The following is a 27010-nucleotide window of genomic DNA, read 5'->3' on the forward strand; positions in this document are numbered from 1 at the left end:
TTTGCTTTATACTGAGCTCAGTGAAGCTATTCCCAGAGGACAGTCATGCAAAAGTTCATGGCACAGTATAGGAGTCAGAGACAAGAGCCATTAATCGATTCAATACTACACAGGCTACCTTGTATCTAAGAAAACTTATAAATATTTTATGTGTTTAAAAAAAAGCTGAGAAGTGATTTTGGTTTCACTAAAGTTTCAAAAAAGGAAAGACAGCGACTGGCTCAAAGACAATAACTAATTACTGAGGTTTATATTTGAGGAAAATCTTGTTTCTTGGTTATATTTGAATCCAGTTGGACTATATCTTAGGTAATAAGCAAACATTGCCAAGGGGTGTTCTCACGTACGTACTCTCTCTCTTTTCTTTTTTTTTTTTTTTTTTTTTTTTTTTTGTCTCTGCTGTTAAATGATTACGACCGTTCCTGCTCCTGGGTTGATCAAAGCCATTCAGTGATGTCCCGCACAGGTCGAGGGGCTTGCGCCGCAGTACGTCAGGCATGATTCCCAGCAGGCAGTTTGCATGCATCCTATTTTCGGTTTTCCCTCATCTTCACTGTTACTGCTCAAGACTTTTTAATAGTGGATGTAGGATGTGCTATGCCACTTGGTTTGAGCTCAGTGAGCTCAACATGTTTAGTTCAGCGGCCGACCTATAACACTGCCTTGAAGTGTCTGCAAAGAGAGTTTCTAAGGTCCTGAGTCAGTCAGACGTGCGTTGTCTCACTGCACAAAAGCCAGTTTCTAATTTCAGCTAGAAGTAATCATCTTTTGTATCAGATTAAGAAAAAAAAAAAAGTCAATATTCAGTTATTTTCCAAAGAGTTTTTCACTGGCATCTTGAGAGGACTGCAGCATATAAGGCTGTTTACAGTCTTATACAGTCTTATCTTACAGATAGTGTTTACAGCGCCTGTCTGTTCTAAACCCTAACATAGAAATTGAGCGTTCTGTTTATCAAAAAAAAGCCTGTGAATACATTTATTACATTAATCTTCCTATTCCATAAGCCATCATGCTTTATTCTTCTTTGGTTATTCAAACTTGGAGTAATATACATTTCATTTGTAAACTGTTCATTCATTTCAAGCTTCTTGAAAAATAGATGTGTTAATACCTGTACTTTTTTTGGCTGTGCAATAGCAGGGGAAAGAGATTTGCCCTCTATTTTGAGGTTCTGGACTACTACGGAATACCAACATCAATTTTCCCAGAGAATGCCTGGTGCCTGATTTTATCGGGTAGATTATAAGGATCCATGTTTTAGATTCTGTAAAAGTAAAAAGCTGCAGTTAGCTTTGGGGCTGACAGTTGTGGTAGTGCTGTTTTCATGCCCAAAGCAGTGGGCAAACTGTTGCTTGGAACATTGACTACAGCTTTTGCTCACTGCCCCTGTGTCAAAGTTAGTTTGTTGCTTTGGAAGGCCAGTTTTACATCAGGAATGTTTGCTGGTGTAACAAAAGCTTGCAGAGGTGCGAGTTGACAACTTTTGTTTAATATTGGAAGGAGATCTTGCTGTGCCCGCATTCTTACTGTTGATGAAGTCTTGTGGCTGACGCATTAATTCATTTGGGGACCTGGTATAAAGTAGGTAAGTGTCTGTGTCTCAACTGATTTCAAGAGAAAGCACTTTTGCAAACAGCTGTACTGAGCACTGCTAGTCTAGCAGTGAAATGATCCACTGCTGGGCTGCAGTAACAGGTCCCCTAGTTTTCTCTCGTCATTGTTGGCAGAATAGAAAGCATTACAGATTTTATTTGTGTGACTTACAAAACTGTTGGCCGGCTCATGCTGGACCGTAGGACATTCCGCTGTGAACTCAGCTAATCCATTTTAGGTTCCACCTGCCATTATCACCAAGGCAGTGATGGTGTAAATAACATGTAAGCTGGGAGATGAAAAGAAGAATCCAGGCTTTAGAAGCCTGTCTTTTCACTAAACCCAGCAGTTTACAGTACTTAAGCTTTGCATGAGATACAGAATACAGAAATATAGACATATTAGAAGTTGTTAGCTGTGATGGAGGGAGTGGGTGGTTTTTATTTAGCTTTTATTATAAATATTAGCAAAAAGAACCAAATCCTACTTATATTATTGAAATCTAGATGCTTTAGTTCTGGTAGCCTGTTAGAATAAAGGAATAATATGGCAGTTCAGAAACTATGTGAAAATCCATTGCCATTTGAATAGCTCTGCTAAACTTGCCTGCTATCCCCAGGTTAAGGATTCCTTATTACTCCCTCCTTAATGAAACTGAAGCCGTTTTTTTTTAAAGGAATAGGCACAAGGCCACTGAAGAGACAGTCCAGCTCAGCTACTGATTTGTCACAAGTAAGTGATGAGATTTATGAATTAAAAAAAATCTCCCATACCTGCCCCACCTAAGGCCGATACAAGAATCCCTCAATAATTTGATAAATTGGTTCAAAATGTGCCAAATAAATGAATAGCTGAGGCCTCAGGCAAATGCCAAGTGGAATGTGCCTATAGTTTATTCGGTAGAAGACACTTATACCAAAAATAAATCAGTCTATAAAAACATTAGAAGTAAGTATAACTGTTTCTTTTCTGTCATTTGATTCTCCCTTAACACTCTTAAAATCACAGAATGACTCTCCTGTGAGAAAGTTAATTCCAATTTAGCAATAAAAATGTCTTACTGATGGAGGCGTTGCCTCTTGGGCGATGTTAGAAAGGGACAGCCTGTTTTCTACCTTCTGCTTTGTACAGAGTTTTGCTAATTTTATATCATTTGCCTAAAACCAATCATACGTAGATGTATTTCAAGTTACCGTTAAGATAAGGGCAGCCAAGAAATGGAAAAAATACCTGTAGTGGAGCAAGCCTTGATTAATGTTTTCCGTGCCTCCGAGTTAGCTGTATAAACTAGATGGCATGGCCAGAGAGGACACGGTGAGTTGAGCCCTACAAAGGGAACCCGGACAGCAGCGCTGGGCAGGAAGCCGGCAGTGCTGACCCAGCACAAGCGCAGGCCGCGCGGAGCAGCCGCTTTGCCCCCGGTTTGTTCTGAGGGAAATGAAGAACGGAAGCACTTATCTGATATGCGTGTATCCTTTTGTGTTATATTTTTATTTCAATGCTCGTTATTTAATCCCAAATCCAGAACAAATAGGTAACGTGCGTAGCTGTGTGAGTTGTGCCAAAAAGATATCAGCGCAGAAACCTGGGTTTATCACTGAAGAATACGAATGTGAGGGAGGAAGTTTGTAGTGTGCATGTGTGTCTGTGCACATATGTGTATACTTTCTAAATGAAACCGGATTTGTGTGAATCGGGAAAGCAAACTCCGATGTGCAAATGGACTGAACGGTCAGGTGACCAAAATGCGCGATTCCTTCTCTAATTCCCCGAAGAAGGAAAGTCATTCCGGTCTGCGTGCGCTCCCTGGCCGTGTGCGTGCGGAGCTGCTGGCCAGAGCTCAGCCCTCCTGAGCGCGGTCCCTCCTGGAACCACCCTGGCTCTGCGAGAGGACAGAGCTGCACCCGGGAAAGGGAACCGTCTTGGCAAAAATACTGGGCCGTGCAGTAGGGCCTTGAAGGAAGCCAGCTATGAATCTTTGCTCCCTCCCCGGCTAGGAGAGGAAATGCTCTCTGTAGTTAGGTTAAAAGAAATGAGGGGAGTTGGGGTTTAAACAATTTGTGAGAAGACACCAACATGTTTTTGAATGTGTTACCTGTTACCCCTTTTTGTTTTGTGTGATACTGATATGTTTGTTTGTGGCCCTTGCCAGAGCTGATGAGCAAAGTGAGAGGAGGGCTGGCAGCCCCGGAGCCCACAGGAGGCTTCCTGGTGCATACAGGGAGCTGGCGTTGCGTGCGCGAGGACTTCCCAGCCTGCAGGAAATGGCATTTCTGGCTAATAAATTGTTAATTTAGTATCTGCGACGTGTTTTGGCTTCAGATGAGAAGAAAGCAGTGGAGAATTTTTTCTAACTTAAATATCTGTAGAAAAGTTTCTTGTCCTAGATACTTTCTCATACCTTACCATACTAGTCATTACTTGACTGTTTTAACAGAAAAATGAGCTAGCCATCGTTTGTGTGTGTGTGTGGCTGTACTATGTATTTTTATATCAAGTAGACCAAAGGTGAGGGCACACAAATCTGTTTCATTATGTAGAGCATTGCATTATTATTAATTTTTTTTTTGACTATGAAAGTGTGGTTTTAAATTCTGTCCTGCTCACTCCCATCTAAAAACCTGCAATTGAAAAAGCACATCTGCACAGATTGCTTTAGTGAAATAAAGGAGGGTGCTTTAAGTATTATCATGGGATTTCTTTTATGAGTTCAATGGATCACCTTTCCATATAAGGTTAAAGCAGAGCTTTCACCTTCAGGTTGCTGAAATTGCAGGATGCTTGGGATGTAAATTAGACTGGTGGCGTGTAGATTGAAGCCTTAGTTCCAAAATTGACAATTTAGTGAATTTTACCATCTGCACTGCAAAGAGCACATCCCATAAAAGTTAGAATCAAATAAATACTTCCATTTAAGTCAAGAAATAGGAATACATACACAATAAAGTTAAGTTCACTGTTGTCTAAGGTTAGACATGTAAAATAGTTTTTTTGTTGTTTGTTTGTTTTTGATGATGACGTGTTTTATTTAACTTTTGATTTGGAAAACCAAACAAAAAACCTTCTTTGCTGGCAAAAATCAGGATGCTGAGCTAGTTACGTAATTCAAACGGCCCAGAACTGGAAAATTTTGCCTAAATAGGGGAAAGTTGATCTTGGAGACTATGATATCTATCTGGAACTGCAACCTACTTTGATTAAGAGGACTCTTATTTAAAACTGGTTAGGACCTCTGAGGGCAGTTTGTGACAGTGGGTATGTGAATGAGATGGGGCAGGTGCTGTGCAGGAAAGTAGTCTGAGGTTGGTTCTTTGGTATTACTACCTCAGTGTGTTCATACTGAAAATTATAAAACAGCTTCGAGGATGAAATTTCTTACCAGCATTTGAATACGCCGTAGTTATTTCCAGCATATTCTGAAATATGCTAAGCATAAAATAGAGGAAAAAAAGGTTATTTTTTAACATAAATTGCCTCTTAAAAAGCTCAGTGCTGTTTGAAAAATCTGAAATTGTGACTCTCCCTCTTGCAGGACAGTTGCACTGGTTTCCTATTCTCCCTTGAATTTGGGTAGAGGTACTTGGATATTCCCGAGACTGGTGGTTTTGTTTTGGTGGATTTATGTATGATTTATGTATGATGATTTTAAGTACAATAAACTTTGTGGTTTTATGAAATCGAGAATTAATAATATTTATACTGGCAGTTGGAGAGCCTGAATTGTGCTTCGTTAGTTGAAGTGTGCGTTAGTTTTTTTTTCTTGCTGCAAAGGCCTTTAGGATTAATTTTATTTTGATAATTGGATGTTTGCTAGGCAATGGAAGCTCGTATGGCAATACTCTGTTTCTGTTTCTAAATTGACATAAGTAAGTCCAGTACTTTTAAAATTTGAACTTGATTTCTGATGCTATATCATAGCTGATGCTTTTGTTTTTGCTTGCGCTGAGATTTGCTACTTACTTTCTACTATCTCCTTCCACCCAGTCTTGTTCTACGAACTGTCTGTGGTGACACATCCTTTAGCCTATCCTGCAAATAAATACATACATAATGGCCCAAAAAATCCCAAGCAGCTTTTTATTTCCCATTTGTTACAATCTCAAGGCACTTACTCATTTTCTATTTAACCTACTTGCCCTGGTTGCGTCATCTATTTTTCAAGTCAAATTCTTCCTGTCCATTTCTCCCAGGAAAAAGTTCTGTACTCCCACAGGAGACTTTATGCACACAGTATCTTATATGGATATATTTTGTCTCTACCACTGCTTATACTTGAAGCACTGCTCCTTCTGGGGAGTTTAAACAGACATATGCTCTATCAGCATGTTAAACAACAGGACGCTGGTAAACACTGGGCTCTCTGTATTATGTCATATGAAGATTGTTATAGCAATGGTATAATTAATAAATTAATATTCTCTTTTGCAGGTTTAACCGATGAGAAAGTGAAGGCCTATCTTTCTCTTCACCCCCAGGTACTGGATGAATTTGTATCAGAAAGTGTGAGTGCAGAAACTGTGGAAAAATGGCTAAAAAGGAAAAACAACAGACAGGAAGGTAAGGTGTACTGTTTGTAATTAAATATTTGACCTTGAACAGCTCAGTTCTTAATTGCAGGTTTCAAACGAAAATCTTTTTTGATGGGAGGTGGAAGGGATAAACTTGCCTGTTATAGTTTGTATGTGTTGATTCCACTATTTTTGAAAGGCAAAGGAAATTAGCACTTTTTATTTTTTCTGCCTTTAGACATTTGGAATTTGCATATACCAGTATTTGTTTTGTGAGGTTCAGTCTAGTAATCGTAATTCCCAATGAGATCCAACCGAACTGTAATATCTGTTACCTAAGTGTGTGTTTTGAGAATGTAATTTTGGGCTTCTTGCATCTAAAACTGGCAAATTCAGAGGGAAGATTACATGGTAAAAGCAGGACGCAAACACCCTCAGTAAGATATTGGGTGCTCCATCTCAAGAGTTCCTGATTCCAACGTATGCTAGGTTAGTGTGGCACATTGTCCCACAGGTTATAGGCAGTGACTTGAAATCTGAAGGTGTGTGTGTTGGGTTACTGTGGGGGTAAACCCTCACTTCTAGGACCATGGAAACTTTCCCTTGTAAGGAGATCTATGGATTAGCAATAATATTGGGTTATGTGTGCTTGTGTGCAAACATTAATTTTCAGGCAGTGCTAAAAATTGTTTGGAATGTTTAAGGTAAAATACAAGAGAGTTTCCAGGAAGGTTGGGAAAGAAGCCCTGTTACTCCATGTGTGCTTTGATCTTAATTGACTTTCAAGAAGTTGGGATTTTAAGCTCTGGTCGTAACTTTAAATAAAAGGACTATTGCAAACTGCTAAAGGGCTTTTAGCTAATTGCTGAAAGAAAATAGTGGGCAAGAGACAGAAGAGGATATAACCAACTAGATTTTCAGTGGTGGTAACTACACACCTGGTATTAAGGTTGTGGAACGTTTTCTCTGGTGTAACGAGGTTACTTTTACAGGAAAAGAATAAATGCACATCAGTAGACTGTTTACTACTTTTTCTGTTTTACAGTCCAAACTTAGTAGGAGTACTGCAAAATGACTGCATTTATAATATGCAGTCAGAAAAAGGCTGTTACTGATCAAGTGAATGAATCACGGTAAAGCTTTTTACAGATACAAGTGAAAATACTTTGTTACCAGAAAAGTATTACTCATTTTGCAGAACTATATTTCAGTGAAAGTGATGATTTTCTATAAACTACTCAGAACTGCTATAGGAAATCATCACTTGTTTGAAGTATACTTTGTAGTTTGGCTCACGGATCTTCATCCAAAAACTGAATGAATGATTTGAATAGTATTTCAAGAATCAAGTTCAAGAATCTTAAATTAAGTAGAATTTGCTTCTAGTTGTTCAGTTTGCTCTGCTTTTTTACCTTATGATGCTTATTCAGGGAGGGGGAAATAATCTAGCATGCATTTCTGTGAAGGTGCTCATGAAGTTTTTTCAGCCAACCACTTTACTGCAGTTGTAGCTGCAAAGTAGCTCTTGCAAGGTGTCTTAACAAGATTTTTATCATAAATAGTCAAAAGATGGGATTTGTCCATTTTTTCTTAAAGTTTCAAGCCTCTCTTTCATGACTGACTTAAAAAGCTGTTGAATTAAGGATGTTAAGCAAAGTTGAACCTTCGCCTAAGCTCAGCATTATGTGGCGGTTCTGTGCAGGCAGTCTTCCTGCCTTCCTTGCATCTCTCCTTGTGCTGGCATTAATCTTCCAGGTGACTATATTTATGAGGCTTATTCAGGAGGGACTTTCTTAGCATCAGGTTTTTGAGAGTGAGCAGAACTGAATTTAAAACTGTACTTGCCGAGTTAAATAATTTGAATGCATTTCCTTTGCAGAATGAAACACATACTGATTAACCTCATCTTTGGTTTTCTTTTATAAAAATATGAGCTATAGCAATGTAAAATATCATCCATAATTAAACATCTTAGTTTGACACAACGCACTGTTTGTAGAAAAAAACTTATTGCATCATTTATTCACGTCACTCTGTGTCTGCCCAAATCCTTCAGCCAGCCCGATGATGGCAGTGAGAACAAGCTGACAAAGATGGAAGTGATTATTTTAGTATCGGCATGAATCTGTGATGGATTAAAGTGAATGTGTAGCTATAAGCTTTAGTCATTGTAGATGAATGCAGATATAATTTTCCCTCTTTGCTTTAGTGCAGCCTACTTTGTTAATATTCACATCATGCACTATGATACAGGCAGAAAAATAAGCTTTGTTTTTACTAGAAAGTTGCCAGTCAGACAAAATGCTGTTTTGAGATCTTTGGCTTGCTGTCTGTACTCTTATATTTGATGACGCAGAGCAGTCATTAACCTATATGCAGAAATGCAGTCCTGCCCGATTTACAGACATCCAGCTGTGTGTACTCTGCAGCCAGAAGTCAATGGGCCTGCAGCCAGAGTAGTTTGTCTGAATTTCATTAGCGTTAACATAAACTGGAATGTCTGATTTGAACTTAAATGAACCAGAATTCTTCTGTGACTGAAATTCACTGAATTAGACTTATTTTAGATTGTTCTTTTTTCCTGAAATCCCAAGTACTGAAAAGATGAGAGGTCAGATATAACAAGAGATTCAAGATATAACAGAACTTGATATCTCAAAATATCATGGGAATATATATGTATTTTCTTTCTAGAAGGACAAATACTAGCTTGAAAGTGGCTGGTGAGAGGATTTTTTTTGGATAATGCAGAAAAGCTGAGTGAGGAGCTATCACTGCTAGCCCTGGGAGAGAACACTGCTGATATTGGGTGTTCACTGAATGCTTTTTGAACCCTCCTAATAAAACGCATACATAAATAAAAATACCGCCAGGCCTTTTATTGTTGCTCACAGTATTTCCGAGCAGCTCTGTTTATTATAAACTAACATTTGAGTTTTAAATTTTGCATGTTGAGATCACGGTTTACTTAGGCAAGACTCTTAATAAGATTGGAGGAGCGCTAATTGGGCTGCTATTTGTGCAAAGTATTTTTGCTTGTTCTTTTGTAAGCAGAATTTAACCAAATGAGAGGGCTTCTGAACTAAGTAAAGATTGCAGGATTCATTTTAACTCTTCTTTAGTATTGTTTTCACATTAACTATGAAAGCAACTTGTTTTAGATAAAACCTGTTATTCCTACTCTAAGGTCTAGTCCATAGTTAATGCGTTATTGCGCATACAACTTACAGGATGATTTGTGAAGTTTTTAGTTCAGGAAAAGATCTCCATATAAACAAAATAATAGCACTAAAAAGTGCTTTTGTTTGTATATCTCATTTTACTTTAGGTACTGGTATAACTTACATGGATAAGGTACATAATCTTGCCATTTTAAGCTATGCTTTGAAGATTCATTAACAGTATGTCCTTCGTAGGAGGAGGTATTTCTTGGGAGTTTTTTGCCAGACAAAAGATTCTTTCTTTTCCAGATGCCTTTTTTTTTTTTTCTCCTCCAGATGGAAGTTTTAGGCTCCGCTTAATATCCTCCTCCCCCTACAAATTTCTCACAAAAATGTTTACTAACTTCAATCCTAATTACACTGTTTGAAGCTTCACTGCCCCAGCCACAGAAAGTCTACACACATTTATCGCAAGCCAGATGCGTAGCTCTTAATAATAGTTTTACAGTTATCTTTATTGTCCTTATTATTACATGTAGATATGAAATGAAAGGACAAACTGTTCTGATGTAGAGATGATTTTCTATATAGAGAACCGCGTATATTGGCTCTTGCTCTTTGGGAGCCAAAGCATCACTTCCCTCAGAGGTGACTTGGAAGTCTTCTAGGTGGTGGGGATTTCTCCTTGTCTCCAGTCCCCTCCCCAGACTGCAGTGTAGGCATCATCATCTTCCGTGTTCCGCACATTCTCACGTGCGCTTCCTCCTCTGGAGTTCTGGGAGGCCGAAGTTGGTGCTAGCAAGCGTAGATGGGTGCTCAGCATTGGGAAGAGAGTGGGCTTCAGAAGTTGCTGAAAATATATATATATATATATATATATATATATATATTTAATGTTTATAGAGCAATGATACCTTGTCACAAATGTTCGAAATAATATGAAAAAAAGGTTTATAAAAATCATGCAAATAACCCAGATAACAGATCCAGCACAGTCTGTGTCCTTCTGGATAAGGTTGTAAGGGATCAGGAAAGCATGGGTGCAGTTCCTGACTGACCTGATTCTGAAGACATTGTAAATATTTGCTACACATATAACACAATATTTCATTAACAATCACATTTATTGATAAATAGTCACAAGTTTCAAAAATTATTGGTAAACCCCACAATTTGAACAACTATAGAAGAGATTGCCACTATGCTAGGAAGAAGTTGACACTTGTTTGCTTATCTTCCTACAATGTCATTAATTTTACATTTCTAATCTTCTAAATGAATGCGTTCCAAGAAAAGCATAATGATGTCCAGAATATCTTTTCTTGGTGCAGACATCATTTCCCTTGTAATTTAATTGAATTTCTGAAAATATTGATACTGCTTGGTTTGCTTGTTTTGTGTGGTTACTGATAGTGCATAGGAATTTGCAGAACCGGATTTGTGTTTCTCGCATACTCCTCAACAGTTAGAGAATTTACCCTTGAGTCTAAATGAAGGCATGCCCTATCCCTCTGCCCTGTGGCTCGCTGACCAGTCCTCTGTCTGACCAGTTTTTCTCATTCTTACTTTTCTTGCCCTCGTGGCCATCCCTCCATCCTTATTTCCTCACGTTTCCATGCAGCAGCCACCACAGTCTTGTCTTACCAATCTCAGCCTTTCTTCCTGATCCGTATTTTTGTTTCCTTGGCCACTTCTGCCTGCATCAGTAGCAGCTTTATACATTATTTTCTTCCAACAGAGCTTGCCAGAACATTATGGTGCTATATATGGTGGGAACTTAAATGTTTTGGTATCATACAGATGCAGTTGTCACGTATTTCTTAAATACAACTTTGGCTTTCATATAGTGGAAAATATATATAAAACAGTACATTCAGTACAATGTATGGCTCTGATTATGCAAAATCGTGGGTTACTGTGAGTGAACTTCACTGAAACCATTCTAACTAGTCTAGTGTTCACAGAAACCCCAGATTTTGAAATGGTCATGTAAAAAAAAGTAAGTAGTCTAGAAAATTTAATGTTTAGTTCAATGTTAGTGTATTATTAGTGTAATGATTATTCAGAATGAATAGTCTTGAATATGGCATGTAATTTCTCACAGCTTTGAAAAACAGTAAAATTTATTGTCTTAAGATGAGTCCAAGGCATTGCAAACCTATTATTAATTTCCATTTACAAAATTCATTATGTAATAGGCATATTTCATTGTGTCAGTCATGTTTAGCTGTAAACTATACTGTAATCTGCTGTACACTCAAGAAAAAAAAAATGGCCGAAAGAAAACTGTTTTAGAAACCCTAGCATTACCATTTCTTGCTATTTTCTTATATGAACTGTTTATACAGAAACTTGCAGGGACATTTGAGACAATTTTACATTTTTTTTATGAATCCTGATTTTTCCTTTTATGCTTCTCTAGTTTTTTTTTGTGTGTGTGTAACTGTGTTAATGTTATTAAATAGATGTGCTCTTGTTAATATGCTGCAAATCATTAATCAGTGCATTTGGTTGTTTCAGTTAAAAGCCATTTGTGAACATACACAGTTTTTTGTTATATATGTAATTGCACAATAAATCAGAGCATATTCATTGCAACGTTTATGTAGTTACTATAAACAGTCTGACTGCATTATAAAATGTGATTCTTCATTAGTCATTTAAATGTATGATTTTATCATGAATGTTTCATTCTTGTGTGGTTTCTCGGGAAGTAAATATGACAACTCTATGTGGATTCAGAATTCAGATTGCGAATTCTGATATATATTTTTTCATCTCTATATATGTGTATGTGTATTACTCTTAGTATTAAGTAATTAATTATTAAATATTAGTAGCCATTTAGTATTTTTTACACTTCTCCTTTCTGGTCTGTCTCTTGAAAGTGGGCAAAGCTTGCAGTTGGATTTGATGCCTTTCAGTTTAGTGGAGACATTCTTATGCAGTTCATTTTAATAGTTTCAAAAATTATTGTAGCTAGCATTTGGATTTAGCAGGCTTCTGGAGGAAAAGTATCTGCATAAAAGCTCACCCACATGTTCCCTTGGGACTACTCAGGAGACCATAGTATACTTTAGCAGTATCCTCGAAAGCTTCAAGTGAGCTAATGAGGGATAGAGAGAATGGAGCTCTCTGTGTGGGTTGATTAAACCTGTTTCCCATTATATAGTCTCTGCCAAGTGGCAGGTTTCAGTGACTAAAGTTGTTCTGGTGCCTGAGCTAGTTCATTTAAGCCCGCTACTTTCTGTAACGTTTAGATATAACTTTCATTAAAGGATCAGGGGAAAAAGACTTCATCAGATACAGGCTCTGACCGTCTTCTATACAGAGGAAGAATTGCATGCTAGTCGTTAAGGCCAATATTAGAAGAAAAAAAAAAAAGCTGCATTATAAGGAAAACAATAAAATCTGTGATCCATCATAGAATAGGAATTGTTTCTCTTCTGATCCTGCATTTTAAGATACCAGTACCATGTGCTTGGAAGTTTGCTTGAGTAATGTGTCTGTTCCTGTGAGAGACGAAGCAAAGGGTTTTGAAGAGCCATTGGTTATTTGGGTGGTTCTGCCTAGGAAGCAGGTCTACTTAATATGTCAAAATTATATTCAGGTTTTTGTAAGTATTTTAATGGTGGGGATTCAGAACAGAACAACTAATACAGAGATATATCTTTAAACAATAAGTCACAGGTATTTATTTTTTTTGTGTTAAATATTTTCCTTTGATGTGATGCAGTATAGAATCGTATGACTTGCAGTTTGGTTATAGATATTAAATATTTGAAAAGATGGCTAATTATTACATGCTTCTGCTAGCAGGAATAAGGTATAAGGAATAAGGAAGAAGGTATGTATGCTAAAAATATGTCAGCTTGCTCTCAGAGTTTTAAAAAGGGAAGATAGAGACCGTGTTAGATTTATTAATTTTTGAAAGCAATGCAATTCCACACTAACCAATAAGTAATTGTTCTGTAGCGTAGTGCTTCCCAAACCAAGTGGAGGAATAGTTGGAGGCTGGACACCATATTCTAGGGGCAGTGCTCTACAGCTTGCTGTGATTCTGACATCTTTCCAACCTAGCCAAAAGGAAATGACATGGCAGCATGGTCAACGATCTCCTTGATTTATAGTTAGCTTATCTTAATATTTCATTGATAATGCAAGCATGCTGTTTCATCCTGATGCAACCCCACTGTGCTGATGTTACTGTGATAATCCAAGCAAGCGTGAGTACTTGCCAAAACGCAACATGAAATGCGGGCATGATTTGGATCGTGTGTTGCTTCCCACATTAACATTAGAGTAGTAACTTTTAATGCTTATTACCAAAACCTACTATTTTGGTATTTTGTTGAAGTTCTTTTCCTCTAAATAAACTATTTCAGACACTTAAGGATGAATCCTCCAATCCCATTCCCCATGGTGAAGGTTGTTGTTAACTCTTCGTTGTTAACTCTTCCCATAGTGTCTGCTAATAGTCAGTGCCTGGAGACAGGTATGGGACTAGATGGTCTTGTGGTCAGAGCCTGTATGACTGTTCTCATGCTAAAAGGCAATACTTTTCCAGACTTGTAAAAATTGTCTTTAGCTTTGCCAGATGGAAATATTATGAATGTTATTTTTTTTTCTCAGAAAAATAGCAATAATATCTTGGTGCTTGAGTACATAGATTTTGTATTTTGTATAGTTTCTACTTCTATGGAGATAAAAACCTACAGGTGAACATTTTATATGTAGTAGTTCACAGGTTGCCATTTTTCATATTGATCATAATGTCTAGAAAGTTTGTTTGGGCATACCAGTATTTCAGAGGCAGACAGCTGAAGTGATGGGGGTTCTTGAAGCTGTAGCAGTATATATAGCAATGCAGGTTCAGTTCAAAGGATGATAATGTCAAACATGTCACAGACAACGAATAGTTTTGGAGCTGATTCCTGAGAAGACTGTTGTGTGGAGAACATTGCAATTGCTTTAAAAAAAAAAATTATCAGTGCGGCTTTCCCTGAGATGGTATAGTTGTTCAAATTGAAGCTAGGTGTATACTTTCCTGTTCTTGTGTCAGTTCAGTGGGTGTTTGTGTGTTCTGTTTGTTGTTTTGTTGTTTTTTTCTTTACTGTTTTCTTTTTTTTTTTTTTCTCATTGAGTTGTTCAAAGAAGAGGTAGTTTAGAAGTGAGTTCATCTTGGTTGTGAAAATACTGAAAAAGTTTCTCCAATTCTCTTGTGTTTTCAGGTTTCAGGTTGTTTTTTTTCAGTGCAGAAAATGTTACTGGAAAGGATGTATATATAGGTCAGAGAGGCCAGTAATTGTGCGAGTAGTATAGAAATCCTGGGCAGTGTTGTCTTGAATAATACTGAGGTCTTGAGCAAAGATCATGGCTTTCTGTTCAAGATGTGTCTTGATGGTGAAGCAGTTACTGATTTCATTCTTTTAGATCAATGGTTATCATTAGCCAGCTCGAAAGAGCCACAAAAATAAACTTAATGCATTAGATGCATATGTTTCTGGATTATTTTCCTCTAATTTGGTGAAATGTATGATAGTTTCTTGTCTTTGTTTCTGTTTTTGAATGGGTCAGGTGAAGGAGAAGATTTTTCTGAGTTTCTGCAGGCTTCCTGCATATTTAGAGTTGTTGGATGGTCATAGGCTTACAGAGGATAACTCCTCTAGTGATGAAATGCTTGGGCTTAGGAAGCAGATGTCATTTGCTTGGTCTGAGTTCTTGCTGAACTGTCTAATTATACTAATGAGATTATATCTAGGACAATTCTTTTCAACATGTACTTAACCTGATGTTTGTTGTGTCTATGTCAGATGTCATTAAGGCTATAGGCCAGAATTTTTTTTTTACTCTCCACTCAAAAACATTGATTTTGCTTATAAACTTTGCTTTACTGAATCGGTTTTTGCCTGTATCTGCCTATGTAAAATAGAAACAATATAGATTCTCATCTTGTCATGTCTCAATTTTTCAGGTGAATTAGGGCATTGGGATTCTTTTAGCATCTTACTGAGAAACAGGTTTCCTGGATTTCTCATTGTTTCTTTTCACTTCTTGAGTCCTTATAGTTTATCGGTATTTTTTATAAAATGTGGTGAGAGTAAGAAAAATAATATTCTGATAATTGCTTAATTACTACTCTGTGAAGCATAAAACGAATTTTCTCCTGTTCAGGACAGTATTCCTTAACATGGTCTGGTCCTGCTACTTAGTTTCTCTTCTTTACATGGGATGTTTCTTAGCTTCAGAGTGGAAAAAAGTCTCTTGCTGACAGAGGAGCTCCAGTTTGATCGTATGGGTGGAGACAGTATTCCCACATAGCCAGCACTTGGTTTCTTTTTAACTGATGGTGATTTATTGTGATGTAAGCTAACCTGTTTTACCTGCATTAAAATGGAGTAGGAACATTCCCATGGTTTTCAAGCTGAGAAAGCAATAAATAAGAGTAAATGAGTAGTCATTAATTTTTATGGGAAAATAACTTCTAAATCCCTGTGTGGAACTATTAATTTAGTGAAGTTTGGGATAGACAAAGCCTGCAATCACACACCAACCAATAATACCAAAAAAGTTGTAGTAAAACAACTATACTAGCATTTTCTGTTCTATTCATTAAATGTCTGGCATATTTGGTGATAATGTGATCGTGCAGTTTAACAATTTTCGTTACTATGTGCCAAAAAAAAAAAAAAAAAAAAAAAAAGGATGAATAACACATATCTTATATAGGCGCACCAGTGGTAAGAACTGAACTCAGCAGTGTTCTGGATAATTTGCCCATATATATTACAGGTATAAGAATTCTGCTATCTCCTTTATCTCCTGGGAAGCACTGAAAGTGAAAATTCATCTTCCTTTTGTGGACGTGGGCTAATGAATATAGATAATAATGTCATGCTCTGTAAATGGCTAACGTTGTTTCTGTGGATGGAGCTGAATATTTATCTGAACATCTTATTGGCTATTAATGAAGATTATTAGCAGCTTTTTTTTTTCTAAAACTATTCTGTTTTCTTAGGACTTTGCATTCAGAGGAAAGTGAAGCATGCACGTTGATATATCTGTATTTGGCAAGATTAAACCGTTGTTGTCTTAATCAAGCCTGTCAATTTTCTGTTTATCATCCTGTAGTTATTTAGCCTGATGATGATGGTAGTTTAGTTACTTTATTCTTAGAGATCTAGTAAAGTGCAGTTTTAGTCGAGCTGTCCTGTGCTTGCTAGATTTATACATTTGCTTCAAAGAATGTGTTTTTCATGACGAGCCATGGATGTTCACCTTAATTGCTCTAGTGCTCACTGGTGGACCTAGTGTTTCGAAGAGATAGCTTTTTCCAAAATTTAACTTCTTCATACTACAGAGAATGAAATAAATTCTAGTATTAAAAAAAAAAAAGTTATAATCTAATTTAAAGGTTAAGTGCATAAGTTAAATTTTGTTGCATGTTTTATGATGTGTCTCCTTGCTGTTGTTATTCTAATATCCATTCCTTAACCCATTGCTTTAAATGAGACTTAGTTAAATATATTATAGGGAGGAGATATTTATTGTATGTAAATGAATGCTGCTACTTCTCTTTTTCTGCTGTAGACGTTTGCAATTGAAAGACTTGTATCATAAATATTTAAATAATTTGAAGATATATTTGAGCATGAGAATGAAAGTTATTTAGTTCAAGGTGTGCACTCAAGTTCATATGTGATATATATCTATATCTATATGATATATATATATATATATATATATAAATACTATGAGAAGATCTTTCTTCCATGATAATCAAAGATTAAAGTATTAGAGAAATCCTGCTAAGGATTACTAAATTGCTAAAAATAGGAAACAAAAAGTATTAAAGCCTAGACAGTTTTCACAATGGAGGAAGTGCTCAGTAGTCCAAGAGGGATCTTCTTATTCATAAATTATCTGAAAAAAGAATGAATAGTGGGCATTGTCAAACAGAATAAAATAATTAATCTCAATGTGCTGTTACCCAAATGCATTCTCTACTGACAAAGTCAAATAAAGTGGTTCCTACAGTGCTCACATCTTGCTACTCATAAATTTCATTTGCCTCCCTTGGGTGTTCTGACAGACTGTTAGTTAGCTTGTTGTACCAATTAAAAGATCTAAGTTCAAAAAATGCTCCCTTTTTTGCTTAATTTTCTGATCTTTTCATATCTGCAGTTCTGTAGAGTTCTGTACAGCTGGTTATCTTCCCTTTGTTTATCTTGAGAAGGTGATAATACCTATGAAGAGCGTGTGAAATTCAAATTCACCATGAATTTCCACAATTACTTGATGATATTTCCTGTTTGATTCTGTTTGGCTGAACTATCTCTCTGTCACTAAGTCCTAATGGCTGATTTTTTTTTTTCCCCCTCAGCATCTCTTTTATAGGTGCATTAACTGATTTAGGTTAGGTCTCAAGTAACAGAGAAATAAGATTGGAAACTGGAATTGAAAACTGCTAGACTGCGGTTAACTGTTTGCAGCTTTGGTATGGTTTTAACCATGCTGATTTGCACTCTCCCAAAAACATGAAGGGCTTGCACTTGCCAGGGCTACTCCGAAGAGATAGTTTGGATGCAGCATCCTGCCTGCAGGGGCATAGGAGAGAGTTTACCTTTGCAGAGGTGGTTGGTGCAAGGAGGCTTGGCTTCAGAGGCAATGATCACTCAGAAATGAATTTCATCCACTGTTTTTTCTCTTCAGCCCTCCATTTTGTGAGATCCTTTTGAGACTCTGCATTGTGGTTTTTCGTTTCCACTATACCTGGAGTATTTGGAAGAAATAAATGTTTTTTTATGTAAAAATGTTGGTTTAGATCTTTTTAGATAAGCTGCAAGAGGACATTTGTAACATGAAGGCATCTTTCAGAGCCTTTACAAATAGCACCTTACCTGCTGCTTGCCAATCATATTATTGAACAACATTATTTCATTCTCCCTTCCAAGCTGCATTATGTGAAAGGGAAGTTTGTGAACAGAGAACAGATTTACCTTTATCCAGCTGAAATTGTGTATTAACATACAGCAATAGCATGACTTTCTCACTTTTTTTTAACGCAAGGCTGGCATGGTTTGAGCCGCTTGTTTAGTTGTTTGGCTAACAAAGTGAGCTCTTCACAGGTTTTTTTCAGGCCATGTGGCCTTCACACCAAACTGCTACAGTATCTTCTGATTTGCCATGTGATAAATACACGGAATGAAGGAGAAAGGGGGGATTGAGTTGATGGGAAACAAAGGCCAGGCAAATAATAGGACACAGTTCGTAGTAGGCGTGTGAGGAGAAATGTGCGAGTCCTTGAAGGCTCTATAGTAACTGCTTTGTCAGTGGGCGTTAGGTTTGGCTGATGGGAGGTGGAAAAGGGACGTGGTTTGACTCTGACTATCTGGTTACAGAAATTCAGTTCAAATGGGTTCATGTTGAACACTTCGGAATATCTTCATGTAGAACACCACGTATTTGTTATAGTAATACGAGAGAGAGAGGTTTTTTCCTAGCGACTTGCAGGGCAGTGATTTTACGTTTACTGCAGAACACTTGTGGAGGTTTTTGAAAACAACCATTAAAGCTAGCAACTACGCAGTGACCAATATTTTTCAATTAGAGTTGTCATGACCCACACAGTGAATTCCTGCTCAGGACAGGAGAAGATTACTTCACTTGAAGTCTTTAAATTGCATCGAATGTGTTCTTTTGCCTTGAATAACCTAGGAAGCCACATCACTGTGACACTTTCTGACTCATCATCATGAATGTATTCCACAATATATCAGTATGATGTAAATGTGCACTAGAAATAATCTGCACTTTCCTTATTGTCTCTTTTCATTTAAAAAAAAATACAGTTCTACAAGTGGTAGTGTATTTTTACAGGCATGCACTATTATGAGATTGTCTTTTCCAGCTGTCCTCCAGCCAAAACCATTTTAATAGAACTATAACTGTTATCCTCTCCTCTGCCAACATGCTTGTCTTTCTCAAAAAGCCTTGCTTATGAATAGTCATAAGTGACAGTAAATCTCTGATACGTTTGAGTGTTCAGAGCACTCATTGTAGCAGCCAACTGTGTGCACCAAGTGCAGTGAAAATGACAGCATATAATCTAGCAAAAAACTCACAGCAGCCTTTTCCCAAATTATGCTCTTTCCATCAGAAATCATAGTTGATTCATAATTTGACAATTGCCATTTAATTACTGCAACACAATTTGACCAGGTCTAGCAAAACACTTCAGTCTCCTTAAAATGTTTGGCATTTCCATTGAAATGACACAGTACAGGAAGTGTATTAAATGTCAGAATATTGTCTACTATCATAATCTTGTCTATCATCTTTCACTGGCCACTTTCAGAGCTGTATTATATTGAAATGCCCAGTGGGCCAGGTTGGCAATTCTGTATTCTACAGTTAAGTTCTTCAGGTTAGAGAAAAAATAAACTTAAGTTTTGAAATACGTACCACAATAGTGTATTTCCTCACAGACAGGTTAATTCAAATTTTGCCCTTCTGATGTAGGCACAGAAATTACATTTTTAAAAACTTCAAAGAAGCTCCTCAAATCTGTGTAGGTTTGAGTGTAGATGATCTGAATTTCTCATTTGCAACACTGCAATGTAGCAGTGAGTACCCTATGTACAGATATGAATGGTTTGTCATCTTTCTAAACCTTTCAGTTTTTACTTGGAGAAACAGTAAATATCTGAAGTCAGAAAAAACATATTATTAGTCAGGGACATTTCTGATTTTAGGTGAGCTTGTCTGTCTGTCTCTCTGTCTCTCTTTTTCCAAAACCACACATGTGAAATCCATTGCCAGATCAGGTTAAATGTTGAATATTTTTCTTCTTGTGAGTCTGTACTTAAGAGGTATGAAGGTACTTGACTCAGCTTTTCTTCATTCCTCATAACAATGTGTGAATAAATGTATGCTACTGCGTCATTACACTTGTTATTGTGTACTTTTGTGTTGCATCCTAAAATATAAACAAGTGGCTCAATTTAAAATCATACAGTGTTTACTCTGGAAGCTTTTTCAACTCGAGTTTCTCTCTAGCTTTTGTCTATCTCTCTCCTACAAACTTTTTAAAAATTATTGTGTTTTTTTTTCTCTGATAACACATACGCGCGCCTGCTCTTCAGCTAGCAGCAGCAGCTCATCATATTTGTACCTATCTGCCTTTTGACACCACAACAGAATCAAGTCCAGTGTTTCTTAGTTTCCTCTCTCCACTTTCTAGTCTTATCTCATGAATTTGGGTAGGCTTTTCTGTTTAGTTTTTAAAAATATATATATTAGTATACTTGTGTAGTTCTAGGATGATTGGGTGACATGCAAATTTTAGTAAGTTTTTCATACAAGCATATTTAATCTCTTTTTATACATCACAATGATGGAACAAATTTCCTTGTTTTTTAAGATTCTTTCTCTTCTGATGTCTCCACATCCTTTGAACATGATTTGCTGTGTGACGATCAATGCTTAGTCTGAAGATGGGTTTTCTTAGAGGGCGAGAGAAACTGTCTGAAGCCTCTTGCTGCACAGCAGTTAGATGGGCTTCCTCTCAGATCCAGGCAGTTAGGGGCCTTCTGGTTCATGGCAAGCTTTCTTTAGCAGTGCTTTGCTGAGCTTTGACTCCACTTTTACCTCTTCGAAACTTTAATCTCAGAATCTTTAATAAGGACTCCTGTTGTTACTGTTTCCTGTCCGAGAGGCATCGTCTGTAGTTCTCAGAGGGACAAGGAAAACCACTGCTGTGGGAAATGACGAGGACATGCATTTCCATGAGGAGAATCAAGTGAAGGGAGGGCAGAAGTGCCCGTGCCCCACGGAGCTTCTGGGGCTTTTGCCTAACTCACACTGCTTTGTTTTTGAAAATGTTTGTAGATCACATCCAGGATCAAAACTTGGAATGAGATACAGTGAAAACTCTTTGTAACTCTTGCATTTCCTTCAAGATAACAGCTGAGAACCTAGATTACAATACTGAATTTCAGCCCTGGCCTGATCTGATTTGTTTAAAAGAGTTCATAAATAATTAAAGTGGTCTTTCATTTGACATCTTGAATCTTCAAAATTCTTCCTTTGTGCTGGTTGCACAAAGCATATGCTGTGTTCCAAATACTGATACCTGTATAGACAGAAAGATGTCCCACAGCTCTGGGCCTGTTCATAAATTCTACCAGAAAAGCCTAGGTTTATGCAGAAGTAGGGCTTTGTTTTCTGGACAAAAGATATGCGGCGTTTCTTCTGACAGATACTGCAGGAGAACACTCCTTTTGTCTCACTGATCATACAAAGGCTTTGTTTCACTTCTAACGCGCATCTGAAGGTGTTGCCTCTGTAACTTTGGCTAAAAAGACACTACATGTGCCGAATAGTTTTGTGTTAGGCAGCGAGTCCTGTCTGTCATACTAAACTTGCATCTGAAGAACTGTCCTAACTTGTTTGTAAATTCTTACCTTCCACACATCCTCAGTGTACAAGGTCAGAATCTTCTACATCAGCCATTGCTGGGTGAACAGGCTGCTTTCAAAGACATTTTAGTGGCTTAAGCTGAGCTGCCCTGTCAGGAGAGAAAGCCTAGAAAACAGCTAGTGGTTAGTAAAGTATGAAGTGGTTTCTTTAAGGAATCCTGATGTACCCAAAGCTGATTCCTTCAGCGTAGCATTGGACTGATAAAACAACAAAAAAAAAAAGGGACAGGACAAAAAAGGGGGAATAGATATACTTGAGCTAGGAAAGGAAGAGTGGCTTACATATAACCTACTGGTGTTTTGGGACAGAGACGCTCACCCCTTTCAAGTTATTGGACAAGACATAATGAAAAGACACCTGGGAAGTTCAGCTTTGGGTCAGCACCACTGCTGTGAATGGTAATGAGAATCATCTTTTGGCTGAAAGTAATTCCGGTTTCTTGTTGATGTATATATTTAACAGGTATAGTATACTCTATACCATATATTACCATATATAGTATGCTGTTTACCATACCCACTAAAACTGTCAGTTGTTTTTCATTCGGTTGCTGATTTTTCATTTCTGTATAATATGATACAGAGTCTGGATTTCTTTGAGTTTGGAAAAACATTCAATTTTCAGAATACAAATACAATATTACTACCTATATGCAATTAGGTAGTAATTGGCTTATTTGTACTAATACTAGCTGTCAGCTAAAACAACTTAGAGTTTCTGAAAAAAATGCAGTTTCTTAAACCTTTGTTCATATACTTAACTTGGGATTTAGTGTTCATTTGCACCAATTGATTAGTGCAATTATACTTTCAAAATCTGAACTATATTTACAATATCAAAAATGTTTGATATTTTGAAATGTTCGTTTTTTAAGTTTATGAGTAAATCTTATATATTTCAAATTAAAGGATACTCTACTGCTAAGTGGTCTGTAAAAAAGAAACACTTCTTTTGACTGATCATATATCAAACTGAAACGAAAATTTTTATCATTTTAATGATTACAAAGTGATGCTTAGTAGCATCATTATATAATTATTATTTTATAATTGAACTGATTCTTTTTAAGTCTATGTTGTGTTGTGGGGTTTTTTTTGACTAAATTATGTACAATATGGTTATGATTAGCATTGACTAGGTGATAGATTAAATTGAAAGATTATTCTTAATCTTTAGATGCTAAAAAGCCTTTCAATATGTTGCCAACGTGAATGTGTCTTTGGGGACAGGACCCAGTCTGTATCACATGGCTGCCTGCCAGGCCTTTCTACTGAAAAGCCAGCTATTATTTTCTACTTCCTACTGCACAGTAGGGTACATCCACTTCTCTACAGTATTCATCCAGAGCTTTTTATTTGAAAATAATTTTTCTTATTGAATATTCAAAGGAACATGTTTCCTCTATGCATGTAGGTCATGTTTCTCCCTAGCCAAAGTTGAAATATAACAGACTTACTTCATTCCTAAAGATTCTTTAAAATCCTACTAACTAGGATTTTTCAGCTTTTCTCTTTGAAATTGAAGTGTATTTCTTTTGTGACTGGTATGTTTGGTGTTTTCTACCCAATCACATTGCTATACTATGACAAGCAAACAAAAACATAAATAAATGAGGTAATAGCTTTATATTTGTTTAGGGGTCTGTAATTGTATTGTGTGTAATAAAACTAACAAAATAGTGTGAATAAGTCATTAGAATCATAGGCACCTTTCACAGCAAAGCAAAGGAGTCTGTCACTGCTGTCAAAGCAAGTTTCTCTCCGTGTTTGTTTTCTTTTTGGGGTTTGTTTTAGTAATTCAAAATGAGGAAGCTAACGAAAATTGAAGTTCCCTCCCTCCTTTAACTTGCTAAAATTTTCTAATCTGAAACATTAGTGCAAACCATTTAAATGTAGGATGTGTCAGTAGAAGTTGCGTGGTGATATGACGTAGCTATTCGGATCTTAGAACATTGAGTAAAATATTTTATCTGTATTATGTTCTACACCTGAAAGACATTAAAGCTTCTTATTCTCTCTGATAATGATCTAGAATAAATTAATAGAAATGAGTAGTGATGTAGATTATCATAACACTAAGTAGAAGAAACCATTAAACCTAGATATCTCTACAACAGTTAAATTTCACTAAAGAGGAAGGTAGCCATAACTACATCTTATTTTTAAAAAAAGTGTTATGTAAATTCATACTATTATGCATGAAGGATGTTTTAAAATTCCCTCCCAATCTCCAAAGTCATCTCAGCAAAGATAGCTTTTAATGCCTCTAGCGTGGCTTTCAGAATCTGTTCTATCTGTTTGGCTAGTATTCATAGTATTCATAGCCAGCTCTTGATTTCCAGGAAACATCTCTGTGGTTCATCTGAGCCTGTGCTGCCTGATCTCCACTTCCCTTGGTGTGTATTCCCAACCTTGCCCTTGTGTTGGTCTTCATGCCTGTATAACTGCAGAGTAAGCCAATTCACTGAGCTACTGCAGCTGAAAACACATCATATGAAAAAAGTGGCCAGACTGTGGCTGTCCTGGCTCCCTGAGCCGTTCCCTTGACCTCCCTGGTTGCACCAATGCTAGTGTTGGCCAAAGGCTAAAAGCTGGAACGCACAGTCGGGAGATGGTGGGAAAGCACAACTGTGGGCTTACATTGGTTTTGGCTGCTGTGGGACCTACATCGTAGAATTCCTTGCTAGAGAGGTTCAGCTTTTCAGCAAGAATCATAGTTTCAAATTCTCTGATCAGCTAGATTGCATCAGTTGTATTTGACTGCATATTAGGCATGTGTTACATAACAAAGCATTGGCTAAAATTTGGATCATAGAGTTCACAAGAAAGCAAAAATGCCATTCAATTCTTTAAAGCCTGGACAGAATATACACTTCGAAATCGAATATAGCCCTCAGAATCATTTCCCAGATGGACACCGATGAGAAAACTCTCCAAGAAAAATGTGGTAGACTGAATGGGGGAGGTATGCTCAGGGTAGACAGGGTGCTTAAAGGAGGGAAATACTGCTAGACCAAAGACTGTACTAATAAAAATTGCAGAGAGAAAAATGATGTACAGCTGAATAAATCAGCACATATGGGAACTGGGTGTATATTAGCTTAAAGTGAAAGCTGAGTTTTTCAGAATGCTAGCTGCTTCTTTTTTTTTTTTTTTTTTTTTTAATGAACCCATTTTATCACATTTTTAAGGTGACAAGAATTTGCATCTTTTCAAGTAAATTAGAATACTGAAACCCTTTTACTGAGGCAAGACAATTCTGTGGTGGAAGAAAGACAATAAAAAGTAGGATGAGTAATTAGAAGTCATGATTCCTAAGTGAATATTGTGTGGGATAATAATGCAAGATGGTGAAGAGAATAGCAAATAAAACACTTCGGTATCAAATAAACAACATTTAAAAGCAATGACACGTTAGACACATTTGGTTGATCTTTATTTTCTGGAAACAGAAGATTGAAATTTCTGTGGGGATTATTTTAAGAGTAATTTCTTGCTTGTTATTTTTATCCCATCATACTTATTTTCCTTGTGTAATTAATGGAAAGTAAACTAAAGAAGTCAACAAACATGCTTTTTTTCCCTCTATATTATCTGATAGACTAACTTCAAAATCCTGTCCATAAGAGTTCAAGCTCAGAATACACAGAGTGACTTGAAAGTGCCTCAAAAACATATTGCTGTTTTGTACATGCTTTCAGGTATTTCTTGCCTGATTTTGTTTCATTAAGCATTTTTGGTTTTATGTATCAATCATAAATTTGTTTTCTTGAAGCATTATTTGTACTTTTATGCAATTTTGAATCCTGAAGCTTTATTTGCAATATTGCTGTCTTTTTTTTCCATATAGTTAGTGTTTTCTAATGAACTTATAAATACTTCATTCTACTAGAATTTTAATAATGCCATCTGTCTGCTTGATGGAAAGTGGTCCATAGTACATTGAAGCAATTGACTTTGACAGCTATTTTTTTAAAATTTCATATTTAAATTTCCCGTTTTTTTTCTTTAACAGTTAACAGTGAACAATATGGTAAACCAAAGAATGTAATATTGCTCAAACATAATAAACATTATAAGCAAAAGAAACTATTTATTTTTGATGGGATTGGATTATTTGATCAGTAAAATACAATATTATATTTTATTAGTAAAATCTTTGTTCATTTGTTTCCTTTATTATGGCAGTGAAAGTTATCATAGAAAGGTTAGTAAAGCAGATCATAGCCAGTAGCATCTGATTTTTGAAGTTCTTGCTGACCTGTCTCAGGACCTCTGTCCTTTCTCTTCTCTTTTTGGCATCTAATTTGGCTCCCTTTGTCTCTTGTTTCCCATTTTCTGTCCTTGTTTATATGTCTATTTTAATGTTTATATTTGACACTTATTCTGTAGTTATTAGGCTTTTTGCTTTGGTGAAAGGTTTTGCAACTTAGTCTCACTGCTGTAATGTAATGTCAAAACAGGTGGTCTGATGTCCAAGAATGATCAAGCACCTATTAGTTCTGTAATGAATTAAAGTTTCTAACCTCTCATTGCATGTGAAAATCAGATGATCCATAAAGGTTCCTCAGTGGATGCAAGACTTCTGCTAGAGATCTCACCTCTTAGTTCTTAGGTAGGTAGATCTCACATCTAGCTAGCTCTGAATATATAGCATCGGTTGCATCACCTGGGTGTTTTTCCACATTCCAGTTCCAGTGAGTTGTATGGTGCTTGCTTATGTAAGAAATTCATTTTAATGTTGGCATGACTATGGAGCAGAGCTTCTGGAAGAGGTTGGAAAGAATGATTTTGTAAAAGAGGAATAGGAGATTCTTCAATCACAATTGTTGCAAAGTTCTTGAAAGCGTGGGGAGTAAGGGTTTGGATTATGAATTACCCTTTTTATATTTAGAGGAATAAATTTCTCACTTGGTTGCCTGCCCTCAGTATGTGATCATTAGTAGTTTTTATAGATTGACAATTTGGGAGATAGATAGAACTCCTTGTCCCAGCAGGGAGTAACTTCAACCATGCTAAAGAGGTACAGTTGTCTCTGGTTCCCTTTCTTCCACTTAGAGAAATGATGCTTTCGCTCTCTGTTACTGCTGTGTTAGACATAGTTTATTAGCTTTCCAGCTGATTTTTTTATTTATTTCATGAGCTCTTACTCGTATTTCAATTAATTTGCCATCTGCATTAGATTTCATTAGTTAAAAAAACACAGGAAAAGTGATTTTGTATTGCATGAATTCACTCTGTTCTTCATTCATCTAAGCTTGCTCAG

General features: G+C 36.7%; 1 protein-coding gene across 1 annotated transcript in view; it reads left to right on the plus strand.

Moving 5' to 3' along the window:
• PDE10A (phosphodiesterase 10A) overlaps window positions 1-27010 on the plus strand; it is a 171949-nt gene that overhangs the window by 69760 nt on the left and 75179 nt on the right. Inside the window, exon 2 of the mRNA XM_088532990.1 lies at window positions 6025-6153. Within this exon, the coding sequence (XP_088389116.1) occupies window positions 6025-6153 (129 nt within the window). The remainder of the gene's footprint in view (window positions 1-6024; window positions 6154-27010) is intronic.

Source organism: Tinamus guttatus, unplaced genomic scaffold (assembly GCF_059628265.1).
Source record: "Tinamus guttatus ecotype Peru unplaced genomic scaffold, ASM5962826v1 Tinamus_guttatus_pri_ptg000473l, whole genome shotgun sequence".
Taxonomy (NCBI): Eukaryota; Metazoa; Chordata; class Aves; order Tinamiformes; family Tinamidae; genus Tinamus; species Tinamus guttatus.